The following is a 16326-nucleotide window of genomic DNA, read 5'->3' as shown; positions in this document are numbered from 1 at the left end:
TGTGCCCACCTCTGAACCAGTCACAGTGGGAAACGGGCTATGCCGAGTAGCTTCAGCCAATCAGGGGCCACATCTGTAAATAGGTCAATTCCAAATCTTACCAAAGAGAAAGGGGAGGGCAGAAGTGACGCTGGGGAGGCACCACCAATGACCAGGAGTCTGCGCTCCACTCAGCCATGTGCTTACTGACGTTGACACTGGCAGGCGGAGACTTTGGAAAAAGGCGTTTATTGGTGTGGCGGTCTCAACACTCCCCATGAATCGGAACACACGGCCCCCAGGGCCCCCCCGCCCCCCTCCCTGGCACCCCTCCCCCTCCCCTCCCTGTCCCCTGGACCCTGGGAATGGAAGACAATGTGGGATGGGGCCCCCATCTGAGGTACAGTCACTGCCCCTTGCCCCCCTGCCCCTGCTCTGCCCTCTCTCGCCCTCGCAAGCTCCGGGTGGTACAGTTTTGGGTGGGTGTTTATAGAAGGTCTCCTGGGAGCAGGAGTTGGTAACATCTTGGTCTGGGCTGAGGACGTCTGCATGATGCCCCTCTCTCCCCCTACTTTGTGGGATGTGGTGTGCCAGCGTGGGGTATGCCTACAATCCGAGCTGAAGTTACAGCCTCGGAGGGCCTTTCTGACATAGTTGCTCATCCTCGGGGGAACCACAGCTGGTCACCGGCTACAGGACAGCTGAAGCCAGGGGGCTATTGCTGGTCACAGTCGCTGGTGTGTGTGTGTGTGTGTGTGTGTGTGTGTGTGTCTGAGTGTGTGTGAGGGTGGTCAGTTGGACTGTGGGAGGGTCAGTTGGTGGAGAGGCCAGGGAGTGGTGGACCAGCAAGCTCACACCTGTGGGCCGGCCGTAGGGGCGCTGAGGGCAGCTGGCGGGCGCTGCGGGTGGCCGAAGGGAGTGGGGGCGGGCTAGGGCAAAGCACTGAGGCAGACAGGTGACAGCAGGCACTGGCCTGACAGTTGGATGGAAGCACCGATCGGCCCGGGAGAGGGCCAGAAAGTCCAGGGCGGGGAGGGACGGGGAAAGCGGGAGGGTCTCAGGCCGCTGAGCCGGTGATGGGGCCTCTGGCTCCAGGCAGGTGGTTGGTTGACAGCAGGGAGGCCCAGAGCCAAGGTGGAGATCCCGCACCTGCTCGCAGAGGTTGAGTGACAGCTTGCCAGGCAAGTCTGATGCCCCTCCCACTTCCAACCTGCCCGGGAGACAGCCTTTCAGCAGGGAGGGGAGGGGGCGGGGTGCGTGCATATACTGGGAAAGCGGGAGCCTGGAAAACCTCCCCTCACAACTTCCAGCAAGAAGACCCCCATACCTACCTCCAGCCAGAGGTGAGAGACAGCGGGGATGGGGGCAGTGGATGTTGGGGGGGTGTCCAGGAGGGAAGGGTGCTGAGCCCCCTTCCCCACCCACCCACCCACCCATCCATACACACACACACACACACATGCACACACACGCACGCGCTCACGCTCACACCCACCACACGCGCGCGATCCAGTTGACAGCCTGAGCTAAGAGAGGGGTGTGGGGGTGGCCAGGGGTGGGTCACAATCGGAAAGGTGAACGGTGGCGAGAATGGCTGTAGAAAGATGCATAATTTTGCGTTATCCCTCACAGTGATGGGTTCTCTATAGATCTTCCCTCCTCCTCTTCCTTTTCCTCTTCTTCCTCAGCGGCCGAGAGCTCCTCCGCCCCTCGAGACCCACGGCGCTTGCTCCCCCTGCTTCTCTCGCTCTCGGCCTCAGGCCCCCCTCGCAGGGGGACTCCAGCGGCACTGGGTTCTTCCTACATCCTCCACCACAGCCAGCCCAGGGCGGAGAGGAGGGTCAGGGGCCCTGGGGGCCTCGGGGCTGAGTTTTCCAGGGATCCTGGGCCTGGGGAAAGAGAGAGGGTCAAGGGAGGAGGCCCGGAGTGGGGAGACCCCATGCGTGTCTCTCCCTGGTGTCTTGTTTCTGAGGGTCTTGTCTGAGGCCGCCTGCTAAGGACCTTTCCGGGTTTTCCCTCAGGGACCCCGCTCTCCCCTACTCTGTTTTAACCTAAGCATCTGGCTCATCTCTGTCCCCGCCCCGGTCCGCTTCAAAGCTCTTTGGTAGATCTTGGCAGGGCTGGATTCTTTTGACCATTCAGGTCCCATTTCAAACGTTGCTTCCTCTAGGAAGCCTTCTCTGATGCGCTTGTCTACTGCTACCATCCCCAAGTCTATTGTTTATTTTCTTGATAGTCCTTATCGATCTGCAAAACGGTTCTGCATCGCCACCTCCCTGGCCACGCCCATTCAGGTCGGCCCCGCCCCGGCCCGGCCCCGCCCCTTCCGCTGCTCAGGGGACGCACGCAGGAGCCGCATGGAGGCGCTGGACGTTCCCAGCCGGTTGGCTGCGCGGCACGTGTAGTTGCCGTAATGCCGGGCGCTCACGTTGGCGAAGAGAAGCATCGAGCGGGTGCGCTCCGTCTGCACCTTCAGGCCCTCGGCCGTGCCACTGCTCAGCCTGCCGGGGATCCGGGTCAGGGACCAGAGCGCAGGACCCTGGCCCGTGACCCTCTCCGGAAAAAAACCCAGCCCCCCGACTGTTAGACTCCCTGTGGAGACCCTACCTTCTGTCCCCCATCCCACCGACCCGTAGCCTCTGGTTCTAACTCCCCATGGATCCCGGGCCACTCCCACCGACGCCCCTCTCCAGGCAACCCAGACCCTCACCTCCAACCTCTAGGGATTCCCAGGCCCTGCTAAACCTCAGATCCAGTGGTCCCCTAACCCTAAAGCTTCTCTGACAAATCTCAGCATCGCCCCCCACCCCAGACCTTCTTCCTGAATAGTCGGAGGAGGCCAGGCTCCAGCATTCATTATCCGAGGACCCAAGTTTCCAGTAAGCCACCACAGCTCCCCTGGGGCCCAGTGGACCCCAACACCTAGAACCCGGACTCCCCCCGCCCCCCAGTTTCCAGGACCCGGAACTCTGCTCCCTCTGCCCCCTCCCCGAGTCCCAAAGGACCGAGGACCACCTCCCCCCTCCCCACCACGGCCCGCCCCAGTGCCATCCTCACAGTCTGTCATCCTTGTACCACTGGAAATCCGCGGGGGGCACCGCCATGGCTTCGCAGCGCAGGAGGGCGGCCCGGCCCACAGCCGTGCGGGCGCTGGTCACGTCGGTGATGGTCGGAGGATCTGGCGAGGGACAGGGTCAGCGAATTTTCCTTGCCCAGTGCGGACGAAGGGGTGTCACCCCCAGCCCCTCCTTCCTCCTAGAGTCCAGGTCCTCTGGCGCCCTCCTCTTAGAGCCCTTCCTCCCGCAGACCCACCCCCTTCCTCCAGGGCCCGCCCCGCTTTCGTGCGCGCGCCCGGGCGGGGCGGGGGACTCACAGTTGACTGTGACCAGCACTCGGCGGCTGTCCGGCGCGGAGTTAACCCCGTTGTGCGTCACGCACTCGTATTCCCCGGCCTGGCCCCGCTGGATGTCGGAAATCTCCAGGATCTCGCCTTCGGAGGTGAAGCCGTCTGTGGGGGGAGGGGAGGGGAGGGGGCGGGGCCGGACGCAAACACTTAACACGGGACAAAACGGGCACAACACGGACAGACATCAGCGGGGCGGACAGGCGCGGGGCCTGGGGCGCCGGGGTCAGTGGGGCGGGGGTGCTGGGCTGGGCCCGGGAGTGGGGAGCTAGCCAGGACTTAGCAACTAGAACCCAGTGGGGAGGGTGCCAGGAGCGCCTGAGGCTCAGAAGGATCCAGAAAACACAGACCCAGCGAGGGAGGATCCAGGATTCTGGGATCTAGCCCTTGGGGCCCAGGGAATCAGGATCTGGTGACTGGCATCAGCAATCCAGGTATCGGGGGTCTTAGAACAGCACGCCCGCTCAGAAGACCCTTTGGGACTCACAGCATTCGGGCATCCAGGAACTCAAGACCAGGACTGTGGGGCTCAGATGAAGCCGTAGGGGTGGATCCAGGGATCCGAGACCTAGTTATGGCGTTCTGGGGTCCCAAGAGATCTAGGGACTGGCACATTTGGTCTCCCAAGAGCCACTGAGTGAGGATCTAGGGGTCTGGGAAATGGTGGTGGATATCCAGGTAAAGGGGGCGTTGCGCCATGTCTAGGATATGGGATTTCCCAGTCAGGTCCCTCTGTTTGGGGGCCTCCGTGGTTCTCAGCTCTACCTCGGGATCACTTGAAGGGCTTGTTAGGACATAGGACAGATTGTGGTGGTGATGGGGGGAGGGGTGGTTCTGACTCATGCGTTTCTGGCAAGTCTCCAGGTGATGCTACTGCTGTGAGTCTGGGGACCAAACTAAGAGAAACGCTGGCCTGAGGCATCCGGCAGAGATGCAGTAATGTGAACAGGAGACGGAACGTGGGCAGAGGCCGTGCCTCTAACCTGGCTCCGGCCATCTAGTGGGTGGGGGTCTGAGTCCAGGAGAATCCTGTGAGCTGGTGGGAAGAGCCTGGGGCTGCTGGAGTTGGGGGGGGGGGCAAGCTGGGATCTAGCAGGTGGGTGGAGGAAACAGCCCCAGCCTGGGAGGGCACATGGGTAGGCTCTAAGGCTCTGGGGTCTGTTGGTGAAATAACAGGACCAGGTAGGAGGGGGAAATCCGGTCATGACAAGGCTTTGGTGGGGGGCGGGGATCAAAGCAGGTGGGAGTGGGAGGTTCTGGGTATCTAGCTAGGAACATGGGGAGCTTTGGGCCAGCCTGTGGAGTGGGGGAAGGGACTTTGAGCCAGGGGTGGGGTCCTCACCTCGGAGCTGCCTCCAGGTGACCGTGGGCTCTGGCCGTCCCACAGCCAGGCAAAGCAGGTTCACGTTGCTCCCCTCATTCACTGTCACAGGCGAAGAGATATTCACGATGCGGGCAGGGACTGCAGGCCGGAGGGAAGGTCAGTGAGAGGCGCTGTGGGTTCCCAGGACCCAGGATCTAGGCCTGGTCCCTCCTCCCTGAGACCAGGAGTCCAGACCCCGAGACCCTCCTCCCTCAGACCCAGGGATCCAGACCCCCAGACCCTCCTCCGAGACCAGGAGTCTAGACCCCTAGACCCTCCTCCCTCAGACCCAGGGGTCCAGACCCCCAGGCCCTCCTCCCTCAGACCCAGGGGTCCAGACCCCCAGCCCCTTCCCCCTCAGACCCAGGGGTTCAGCTGACATTCCTGTCTCTCTGTAAGAATTCCTCTGTCTCCCCTTCCTTCTGGATCTGGCTTCTTCTCCAGTTGCTGGTCTTGTGTCTTCCTCACTCTTTCTCAGTCTCTCTCCACCTTCCTTCTCACTTGGTTTCTATTTTCTGTCTTTGGGTCTGAATTCCTCCCTCCCCATCTCTATTTTTACTGATTAGTACTATTATTTTGAAAATTAATTTGCTTAGCTAATGCTTGTATGGTGCTTCCTGAGTGTAAGCTTACCCTGTTTTAAGTATTTCACAAAAATGAACCCATGAAATCCTCACTACTCCCCTCTGGGGTGCGTGCATGCTCACTCAGTCACTTCAGTCGTGTCTGACTCTTTGTGACCCGGTGGACTGTAGCCCACCAGGCTCCTCTGTCCATCGGATTGTCCAGGCAAGAATCCTGGAGTGGGTTGCCATGCCCTCCTCCAGGGAATCTTCTCGACCCAGAGATCGAACTCTTGTCCCCCTCATCGCAGGCGGATTCTTTACCGACTGAGCCACCGGGGGATGTTACTCTGTTCATCAATTCTAACACATGGGGGCGTTCCCCGCCTCGACCCCGCCCCCCCGAGCATTTCTCCAATCAGGGTGGCCTTTTGAAGGACGCCAGTGTTTAACTGGCGGGTTACCCACCCACCCTGTTTCTAGCAACACAGAATAAAGTAAAGGTGTCCCTTCCAACTGATGATGTCTTGAATTTGATATATGACAGCGTCATCTCCGTTTTGCAGATGAGGAGTCTGATCGTCCGGCTCGCTTTGGGTGCCTCAGCCCCTGGGTGGCGGCGGCAAGGTTGGAACCGGAGGGTTTGGCTCCCAGGTCGGGGCTTGTCAAGGGCCGTCCCTGGCTTCCTGTCTCTCCACGTGCTCGCTGCCCTCTAGACCACCTCTGATGCCAGCCTCCCGCCCCCCGCCGTGGGTCTCTCCAGCGCCACCTCTCTCGCTCTGCGCATCCAGCCTCCGCACGTGCTGTTCTTTTTCCTGAAGGTCTCGGCTCAGACGTGATGTCTGGGAAACTGCCTTTCCTCGGAAAGACACCTCCAGAAAGCCAGGGCCAGCCTGCCTGGCTCCTCTCTGTCCCTGGCCTGTGGCGCAGTGCCTGCACGCAGCAGGAACTCAAGAAACAGGGCTGAGCCAACGAACGAGGGGTCTTCCTCCAAGTGTCCCCTGGCCCCCGTATCTCTCCTGCCCTGGAGGTTGTCTCTGACTTTCTCTCCCTCTGCCTGGCTGGAGTCCGTGAGGGCAGGGAGGGTGTCTGTCTTCCCACGGGTGTCCCTGGGATCGACGAGGACACGAGTGTCCCCTCTCCCCAGCGCCCATCCCCCGGCTCCCCCCTCCCCCGCCAGGGCCCCGGCGGAGGGCTCACCGTGGACGATGAGGTAGACCTGAGTGGTGTACGGCTGGTGGCGGGTCTGGAAGGAGCAGGTGTAGAGGCCCTCGTCGCCCAGCCCCACCTGGGTGATGAGGATGGAGAACTCCTCGGGCGTGTTGGTGAGCAGCCGCACCCTCGGGTCGCTGGTCCAGCGGTCGTTGCCCGCGTACAGGATGTTGGAGCGGTTCAGCCAGGCCACTCGGGTCACATGCTCGTCAATGAAGCAGCTGGAGGGGAGGACGAGGGGAGGGCAGTTCTCTCCCCCACCCCCGCCTGGCCCTCCAGGGTCACCCCCCATCGAGGGGGGCTTGGAGGTGGGGAGAGGAAGGCTTGCTGCGTCTCCAGTTCCCACGGCAGTCCTCGGAGGCAGGTGTGACTGCGCCCACTTTACAGGTGGGTAAACTGAGCCTCAGGGATAGTTGTGAGCCCAAGTGCGCAATGGGATGACAGCTGATGGTTACTGAGTGACTGCTGTGTGTCATAGACCCAAAAAGAGGGGGACAGGCACCCCGGGGGAGAGGGACAGAGATGCAGAGATGGGGGGACGACCCACAATGAGGAGAGCAGAGAGCTGGGGGAGGGTAACACTGGTTCTCATTAAACAGTCAGTGTGCTAAGCTCTCTAAGCTCAGCTTGGTTGTTGTTTAGTTCCTAAGTGGTGTCCGACTCTTTTGTGACCTCGTGGACTGCAGCCTGCCAGGCTCTTCCATCCATGGGATTTCCCAGGCAAGAATACTGGAGCAGGTTGCCATTCCCTTCTCCAGGGGATCTTCCAGGCCCAAGGATTGAACCTGGGTCTCCTGCATTGGCAGGTGGGTTCTTTACCACTGAGCCACCAGGGAAGCCCCCGGGGTGTATGTACAGACTCTTGCATCCTCCAACAACCCAGGTGGTGGTCACCGTCCCTCCACCCATTTGACAGATGGGTACACTGAGGCCCAGGGTGGAGCTGGGCCCAGAGTCTGGGCCCTGATGGCCTCTGTCCTGATGGGGGGAGGGATGGGTGGGGCCTGCGGGTCAGGACAGTCCCCCCTAAGGAAGGCGAAGGGGCAGCACTTCTGTGTCCCCCTACCTGAGCGTGGCGTTGTCGCCTTCACACACCGTGTAGTTGTCGGCAGGAGAGCCGAACTCCAGGCTCTGAGACAGCAGCCCTGTGGAAGGGAGGGCAGCTCAGCTGGGCAGGACCGTGCACATGTGTACACACACACACACATACACACACGGCAGATACGCACTTCCCACACCCACTGGCACACACATTCATTGATGTTTCCAGAGACACTCACTGCAGAAACACGCAACGTACCTTGCCACAAGCCCGTGCTGACCCAGACAGGCTGGGACACACAAACCTACACACCTCCCGAGATACTGAGACAACACAATCACAGCACATAAACACATGTATATGCACACAGACACACGTACATCAAAGCTCAAGTATACACACTCACAGATGCTGTGTACAGATGCATGCACACACAGACACATGCATACTCAAACACAGAAGTGCACATGTGCAGATACAGACACACACAAAGCTGTGCACACACATACACACACAGACATGTGTAAACACGGCACACACATACATGTTCACAGTGAACGCACACACAGAGATTCAAGAGTACACACCCACACAAAACATACACGGGGGCACATACACATATTCACAGCCCCACGAGTACACACTCATATACACAGATGTATGTTCAGATGTAACAGACAGGTACACACATGTACACATTCAGAAATACATGGAAAGACAGGCTGCAGGCAGATACTCAACACCCACATGTGTGCACACAGACACCCTGACACACAAATGCAAGCACGCACACAAACACGGATGTGCGCGAATATTCACGTGGACACACATCTATCACAGACGCCCAGGACGCCCTCGGGCGTGGTGTAGAGACCCCCCGCGTGCACACAGACTGCCCCATGTGCCCGGGCCCAGCGGGGCACGCTCTGGAGGGCGCATGCCCACTCCTGCCTGCCCGCTCCAGTGCCCTGGCGCCTGGCAGAACCCCCGCCCCCACCCATTCATCTCTCCGTGGACCGTGGCCAGAGGCTGGACCGGGGCCAGGGAGTGGGGGCTGGGCCCGCGGAGGCGGCGGATGCAGACAGCACCGGGCGGGGGAGAGGAAGAGGCCGGGTGACCTTGGACGCCTGGGGAGGCTCGGCCCCGCGCAGGGCTGCCCTGGACCCCGCCCCGGGATGAGGAACTGATTAATCTGATGAATTAATTGCCCGCGCCGTCCCGATGACTCCCGGAGGCCCTCTCCATCAGCAGCCCCTCTGGATGTGGCTGGGGCAGAGCCAGGGCGGTGGGCTCGCCAGGCCCTGGGGTTTGGGGCCTAGGCCCTACAGCCCTCACCCCCGGCTCATCCGCGCGGGAGTCACTCTGGTCATTTGATGAGCCCTGGAGGAGGTGAAGGGACTCACCCGCCCTGAGCCTGGTGGAGAGGATGCGCCAGGACAGCCCTAGGAAGAGGAGGGGGCAGCCAGGGGATGGACAGACAGACACACACAGTCACCAGGGCCCGGGAGGATGCACAGAGTCAGCCCCGGGGACAGGAAATAGTCCCACCCATGACAAGCGGGTCCCGCTGGGGGACAGAGGCATACACACCTAGGCTGACGCACACAGCCCGGGACACACCCCCAGGAGAAGGTCAGTTAGAAGAGACAGCTCTTTCCCAGAAGCACGCGGGTTGGCCACCAGCCCCCCAGACATAAACGGATGCACACGGTTACACACACTCAGGTGCAAAGTCTACACACGGTTACAGCCCTGCCCGAGGACTCTCTCTCACACACACACATACAGGCTTCATCGGTCACAGTGACCTCCCAGCCGGAGGGCTATGCTCATCCCCACCCCTCCACCCTGGAGAGTCGTGCATGAAGCTACAGCCTGAAACAGCAACACAGGCTCTCCAATACAAAGCGAACGCCCTGGACCAAGACTCGGGCATATGCAGCCATGCTGTCACCTACAATCAGATCATACACAGCCATGCACACACACACACACACACACACACACGCACACCCCATAGATCTGTGATACTCCTGGTCACACACATCCCAGACCAAGCTTTCTCCATCTCGGCACCATTGACGTTGGGGGGGCCAGATGATTCTTCATCGTGGGGCCATCCTGTGCAGTGTAGAGTGTTTGAGAGCTTCGCAGATTTGACCCCCCAGATGCCAGGAGCTCCCCCACCCCAACCAAAAATGCCGGCATCGCCAGATGCCTCCTGGGAGCCAAAATCACCCTGCCCCCCCACCCCACACCTCCCCAGCCCTCTGACAGCAACTGTCCTAGGTTCAAGGAGGCCTGCCCTAGGCAGGGGGTTGAAGAGGGAGCTGTCCAAGGTGCCCCCGAAGCCTCAGGGTAGAGCCAAGGGCTCCTGAGCTCAGCCTCGGGCCCTGGGGTATGGTGTGGACCTCACAAAAGAGGGCAGGATCTTAATCACATGTCCCAGGAGACAGAGAAACAGATGGACAGACAGACACATGCTGTTTGCTAGAAGGATCTTTCCAACACTCAGAGCGACCTCCAGGACGAAGTCCCTGCCCCTCAGCCTGGCATCCAGGCCCCTGACATTGCTGTCTCCTGCCTCCTCTCCCCTAGTGCGACCCAGCACCGCATTTCCCATTTTTCTTTCCCCTCTCTCCCTCCCACTATTCCCCATCAAAAAGCTTCTCCTTCTCCAGGCACCTGGTATATGGGGCCTCTCGGAGGAGAGATGGCCCATCCAAGCCAACGCAGCCTCTCGCTCTTTTCCCAGGGCTCCGTGGATCAGAGGCGTCTGCCTCCCCCACCTGCTCCTCTAGGGCAGGGCCCGGCTCAGACCATCTGCGTCCCCAGCACGCCCAGCTGAGCCCTGGCTGAGGGCAGTCTCGGGAGATGAGTGATGAAGTTATCTCCAGTGGGTCTTGGATGCCTGGTCTGTGTGTCTATAAATTTGGATGTCTGCCTATCTGTCTCTTGCAGTTCCCAGACTCCAGGCTCAGGAGGACCCTGTGTGCTGTGCGATCTTGTTAAGTCCCTTCCCTCTCTGGGTGTCAGTAAATGGAAGAGAGAGTCAGGTTAGCTGGGCCTCTCCCTCTCCCTCTCCCTCTGTCTTAGTCCCAGTCACCGCCCCTCCCTCTTAGTCGCGATCACCTGGACTGTGTCTCAGTCTGCTTTCCTCACCAGATGGGAGCCTCTCAGGGTGGGGCCTGGGTCTCCTCACCTGCAGCATCACCCCATCCACAGTTTGACCCATAGGCGGCCTCAAGACATGTTCAATACCTAAAGAAACAAGCTAGTGCACATGAGGTCCCCTCTGCTTGGAAAATGCTGAATCCCTACTCTTTCTAGTCCTCTTTTGTTTTCCCACAATGCCTGCACTACCTCCCTTAGAGCTCAGATCACACTATGGTGACTGTGTCTGTCTCCCCTATCAGACTATAAGTTTCTTGAGGGCAGAGTCTGAGTCTGACTCAGGTTTGTGTCCCCAGCATCTCCCAGCACTGGGCCTGGCCTGGAAGACCTTGGGAAATATTTGTTGAATGAGTGAATGTAAATAGATGCCCGCAACATGCTTTGCCAACTCTTGAACTCCTATGCATTCTTCAAAACCCCAGCTCAAATGCCCCCTCCTCCAGAAGTACTTCCCTGATTGTTCGAGCTGGACAGTTCCCTCTGTCTCTACTGGGTACCCTCTGACTCAGCTGTGACAGCGTCCAGGTGTGTCTCCCCTTCCTGACCAGGAGTTCTCCAAAGGCCTGAATCTTGGTTGTGTCCCCCAGAGTTGGACTTAGTGCAGAGAACTGTTGGTGGGAGGGCTTGATATGTCTAGAGATTGGATAAGAAAGCCCTAAGGAGCCTGAACTGATAGATCAAATGTCTGTCCCATCATTTCCTGACTGGGTGACCCCTGGCCAGTCTAAGCCTCAGTTTCCTCAATGGTAGAAAGGAGAAAAATGGTATTTCTTTCCTCAGCAGGTTTTTGTCAGGGATTCCATGAGGACATGCAAGCAAAATGTTTAACTCAGCGCTTAGCAGCCAGAAATGCTTGCTGCTCTTAAGAGCACCTTCTTTTTAAAGAAACATCTATTGTTATCCCAGGTTGGGTGACGGTCAGGGTGGGGGAAGGGCGGGGCAGGTCTGGGTTGTAGGTTGCTCTATGCCCAGCACCCACCCCTGAGTCCAGGACTCAGCATCTGTTCTGCTACTACTAAGCCAGCATAACCAGGCTGCTAAATGAACAGACTGGGGAGCCTGGCTGCTTAGGTTCAAATCCCAGCTGTGCCACCGAGCTGCACGAGTTAGTTCCTCCACCTGGGACTCAGTTTCCCCACCTCTAAATGGGGCCCATCGGGGACAGTCATCATGCCTCACTCACTGGCTTGAGGGAGAGAGGATGAAAGAAGGTCACCCAAGCAAGCAGGCTCTATATGGCTCCTGCTAGTCAAGCGCCTGCAAACAGCTCTACTTGTGTTGGCTGGTGGGATGGTTATGGGGCAGGGACCAGCCTGGAGGTGAATCCAGTGGTGATGGGAGGGACCATGTGGGTCTCTGCCATTCCAGATGGGTGACCCTCATGTGCTGCGCTAGGTCGCTTCAGTCATGTCCAACTCTTTGCAATCCTATGGACTGTAGCCTGCCAGGCTTCTCTGTCCATGGGATTCTCCAGGCAAGAATACTGGAGTGGACAGCCATGACTTCCTCCAGGGAATGTTGGATCAAACCAGTGTCTCTTAAGTCTCCCTCATTGGCAGGTGGGTTCTTTACCCACTGAGCCACCTGGGAAGCCCAAGAAAGGGCTAGTCTAACTGCCACTGCAGAGCCCCCAGACCCCTCTCCCTCTTGGCTGACCTTCCAAATCCTTATCACTGATGTCCGGTGTCTGTATGCTGAGCCTAGAGCCCTGAAACTTTCCATGTGCTGGCTGCTCATTTCCACTGGTCCCTTGTGGCTCAGCTGGTAAAGAACCCACCTGCAATGTGGGAGGCCTGGGTTCAAACTCTGGGTTGGGAAGATCCCCTGGAGAAGGGAAAGGCTACCCACTCCAATATTCTGGCCTGGAGAATTCCATGGACTGTATAGTCCATGGGGTTGCAAAGAGTTGGACACAACTGCGTGACTTTCACTTTCACTTTCCCACCGCAGGGCCTTTGCTTCTGCTGTTCCCAGGGGGATCTTTCCAAGGCTGACTCCTCCCCTCCTTTCAGTCTGAACTCCACTCATCGGCTCAGATGTTACCTGAGCTCCCAAGGCCAAGTCTTCTGCCTGCCAAGTCATTCTCGTTTCTTCTGTGCTCATCACTCTCTAAAATCACCTGTTTACTTTTTAGGTTTTGTTTTAGTTGGTGGATCTCTCTCCATCCCACTAGAATGTAAGCTCCAGGAGGGCAGGGACTCCACTGCTGTGTTTATAGATTCCCAGTGTTTAGAACAGCGACTGTGTACCCAGTAAATACGTGTTAGATGAGCTAACAAGGGAGCGCCCACAGTCTAGACAAACTGGGTGCTTGAGGGACCCCCTAGAGAAGGGTCCCCATGCCTGTGTTCATCCTGCCCCTGCTTCATCTAATACGGCAAAGGAACCACCCCCAAATCACCAGCTGCAGCTACTTTTCTAAGTGGATGTGTGGATGTGTGTGTGTGTGTGTTGGCATAAAGAATTTTGGGGGAAAAAAAGGAAAGACAGAGCAATATCTACAGATGCCAGGGAAGTAGAGTTAAGTGGAAGAAAGCCAGTCGCAGAGAAATGGCTTTACTTTGTTTCTATCTTGGGAGAAACATCAACAAACTAACCAATCCTTTACAGACGCTGAACTCTGGGCATCTGACTGCAAGTGAGAGGCGACTGGGGAGGCTGAGGACCCTGGCTCTCTCTGGAGACTGGAAGGTGGGGGCGGGACGTGGCGGGGTTTGCTTTTATGCATTCTTGTAGTGGATGGTTCACTGGTATGCTCTCCTCCCGTAATCTGGAAAGCATCAAATGAATGAAAGAGAGGAGATGCAATCTGGTGTGACTTCCACTGGCTTTTTCTCAGCCTCAGCCGTCAAGCAAGCGGTGGTGGGTAGGTGGGGCTGTCTTTCCAACCCTCTAATCCTGTCTCAGCTCAGCGGCCAGCCACTCTGCTCTGTCCCTCTGGTCGCAGTTCTCTGATGGGACAAAAGGCCCAGAGGTGGGAATGGACTTGACCTAGGTCACAGACCACCTCCTGGTAACACCAAGCTCCCAGCCCTGCATGTGTGAACAACAGTGATTTCTAGGGTTCTGAAGAGTCAAAGTAGAAGGCAAGTGGGAAGTGATCTTGAGAGTAAAGGAAGAGAGAGAGGAAAATGGAGAGGTGAAGAGAGAAGGCCAGAGACATTTCAAAGGACAAGGAGGAGAATGAGTAACCTGGGATGGGACGTGAGTTCCCAGAAGCGGGTGAGGATCAAGGCACCGTGTGAGGGGCTGGAAAGAGACAGAGACACACGGGGTGTGACGGGGACAAGCAGTTCCAGAGGCCGAGCGGGCCAGCTGTGGAATTGTGCTGAGCCCAGCAGAGATGGAGAGCCGGCGACCCAGCCACGGAGACCAACGGGATGTCACCCCGAGCCACGGAGCCTCCGGAAATGGCCGAGATGTGAGAGAGCCCGAGAGAGACAGGCGACAGAGACAGAGAGACACAGACAGGCAGGCAGAAAGTCAGACAGGGATTCAGATGGGCCAGGTGGGAGGGGGTGATCCCCGCCCCCCGCCCCCGCCGCCAGCATCCCGTGTGACTCTGGCTGTCTGCAGGTGTGGCTCCGGGTCGGACCGGGTGATGGGTGTTTATGTGGCTGTGCCTGCCTGGCGTTGTGTGGGTGGGAGGCTGAGAGCCGCTGTCTCGCTGAGACTGTCGGGGGTTTCTAGGATGTTCCCGACTGTGTGTCCCTGCCTCTGTGATTCTGGGTCAGGGCAGGGCCTGGGGGTGATTCTCCAGAAGCACTAAATGAACCCCGGCCCCTGCCTCCAGCCTCCTAGCTCTCCCCTCCCCTCCTTAGGGGGTCATCTCTTGGACCACCCCCAGGCCGCCTGCCTGCTGGGAGATACAAGGTCCAGCTACACAGCTTCTAAACAGAGACTGCCAAGTTCACCACCCTCCTCCCAGCCTCTCCCCTTCCATTCTTCCCTTCCAGCCCTACAAAAGACCAGCCCCCAGCCCCCCTCCTCAACTAGGAAGACTGACATTAACCCTTTGACCCCGGGTTAACCCTTCCCCTCCCGCGGTCCTCTGTCACCCTCTGTCCTGCCCGGAACCCAAATATTCAGCCAGGGCTTTCCACATCTGGAGTCCCCAGCCCAGCACCCCAACTTCTTGGATCTTCAGCCCCATCTCCCCTTACACATAAATGCAACCCTCCAAATACTAACACTTTCTCCCAACCTAGACGGCCCAGCTGGGGAATTTCAGTCCCTTCCCAGCTGAGAGACCAGCCCCACCCCCTTCTTTTGCCTGTCTGGGACGGAGGTCTCTGGACACCCCTGCCCCCACCTCTTACTGACCCTGGGGACCTGGGAAGATATCATCCTCCCAACCTTCCCCCAGAAACACCGACCCCAGCCCGCAGGCCGGGACCCCCAGGGGACCTTCCCAGGCAGAGATGAAGACCCCCGACGGGGCATCCCTCTGCCTACCCCCCACCAACTCAGTTCAAAGATCCTGCCCAGGGACCCTTACTTAGCGTCTGATCTCCTCCCCCCCCGCCCCACCACGATCCCGAGCCGCAGACTCCCGCCCCCAGGCCGGGACCAGGTGTCCGCGACCCTCTCGCCGACCCGGAGAAGCAGACCTCCGCCCCTAGGCCCAGGATCGGGCCCCAGGACGCGGACCCCTGCCCCCGGGCATGGAGCCAGACGTCCGAGGACCCCTCTCCCAGCCAGAGGATGCTGCCCCCGCCCCCCGGGCCCAGACCTCGGCGTCCGGGGGCCTCCTCCTCCCCGCCCGGGGATGCTCTGTCCCCCGCCCCCAATCCCCGCCCGGGACCCTAGAGTCCCGGCCGAGCCCCCCGCCCCCGGCGCTGCGGTACCTCGGCTGATGACGGCCAGGCCGGCCAGGGCGGCGGCGGCGAGAAGCCGGAGCCGGGCCCCGGGCGCAGGGGGGGGCATCGCGGCAGCGGCGGCGCGAAGGGGGAGGGGAAAGGGGGGGCCGGTCCGGGGCGCGCGAGGCCTGGGGGGAGAGGGGGGAGGGGGAGGGGGACCCCGCCTGCGGCTGCACCGGCCCGGGGGGCGGCGGGGGCGGGGGGAGGGGGCTGGGGGGGCGCGACGAGGCGGCCGGAGCTGCTGCAGACCCGGGGAGGGGGCGGCGCTGACGGGCAGGAAGGCCGACCAATCAGGGCAGGCGGGGGGCCGGGGAGGCGGGGCCGAGGGGGGGGCGCTTGTTGGAGGGAGAGGCCTTTGTTACTGCGGCCCGGCCCCTACCCCCTCCCGCCCCGGTCGTCCCCGCGGCTTCCCTGCCTCGGATCCCTAGGACCCCGGGCCGGGACACTCTCTGGAGCCCACCTTCCTCCTGCTTCAGGCCCCAGCCTCCTCCTCCCGCAGACCCAGAAATCCCGGCCCCCCAGACCCTGGGGACTGTTCCCCCGGTCCTCGCTGCCCAGACCCAGGAACCAGAGCCCCTAGTCCCTTCCCCAACCCACACCCTAGGAGTCCTGGTCCTCAGCCCCCTTCTCCCCAAGCCCCAGGAGTTCTGACTCCCAACCCCCCTAGACCCTGCAGTCTGGTCCCTTAGTCCTCACTGCTCCCCCAGACCCAGGAACCAGAGCCCTCCAAC

General features: G+C 59.8%; 1 protein-coding gene across 1 annotated transcript; it reads right to left on the bottom strand.

Annotated features, from left to right (window-relative positions):
- Positions 1-1274: 1274 nt before the first annotated feature.
- On the bottom strand, positions 1275-15780 carry IGLON5 (IgLON family member 5). Its single transcript, XM_043436047.1, has 8 exons — positions 15584-15780; positions 7587-7665; positions 6509-6741; positions 4725-4844; positions 3353-3487; positions 3037-3157; positions 2326-2480; positions 1275-1868 (listed from the first exon to the last, which is right to left on the bottom strand). Exons 1-8 carry the CDS (start codon positions 15660-15662, stop codon positions 1780-1782), a joined length of 1011 nt encoding a protein of 336 aa, XP_043291982.1. The 5' UTR covers positions 15663-15780; the 3' UTR covers positions 1275-1779.
- Between the last annotated feature and the right edge of the window lie 546 nt (positions 15781-16326).

The sequence above is a fragment of the Cervus canadensis genome, chromosome 18 (assembly GCF_019320065.1).
Source record: "Cervus canadensis isolate Bull #8, Minnesota chromosome 18, ASM1932006v1, whole genome shotgun sequence".
NCBI lineage: Eukaryota > Metazoa > Chordata > Mammalia > Artiodactyla > Cervidae > Cervus > Cervus canadensis.
This window is presented reverse-complemented; position numbering and strand designations above follow the sequence as displayed.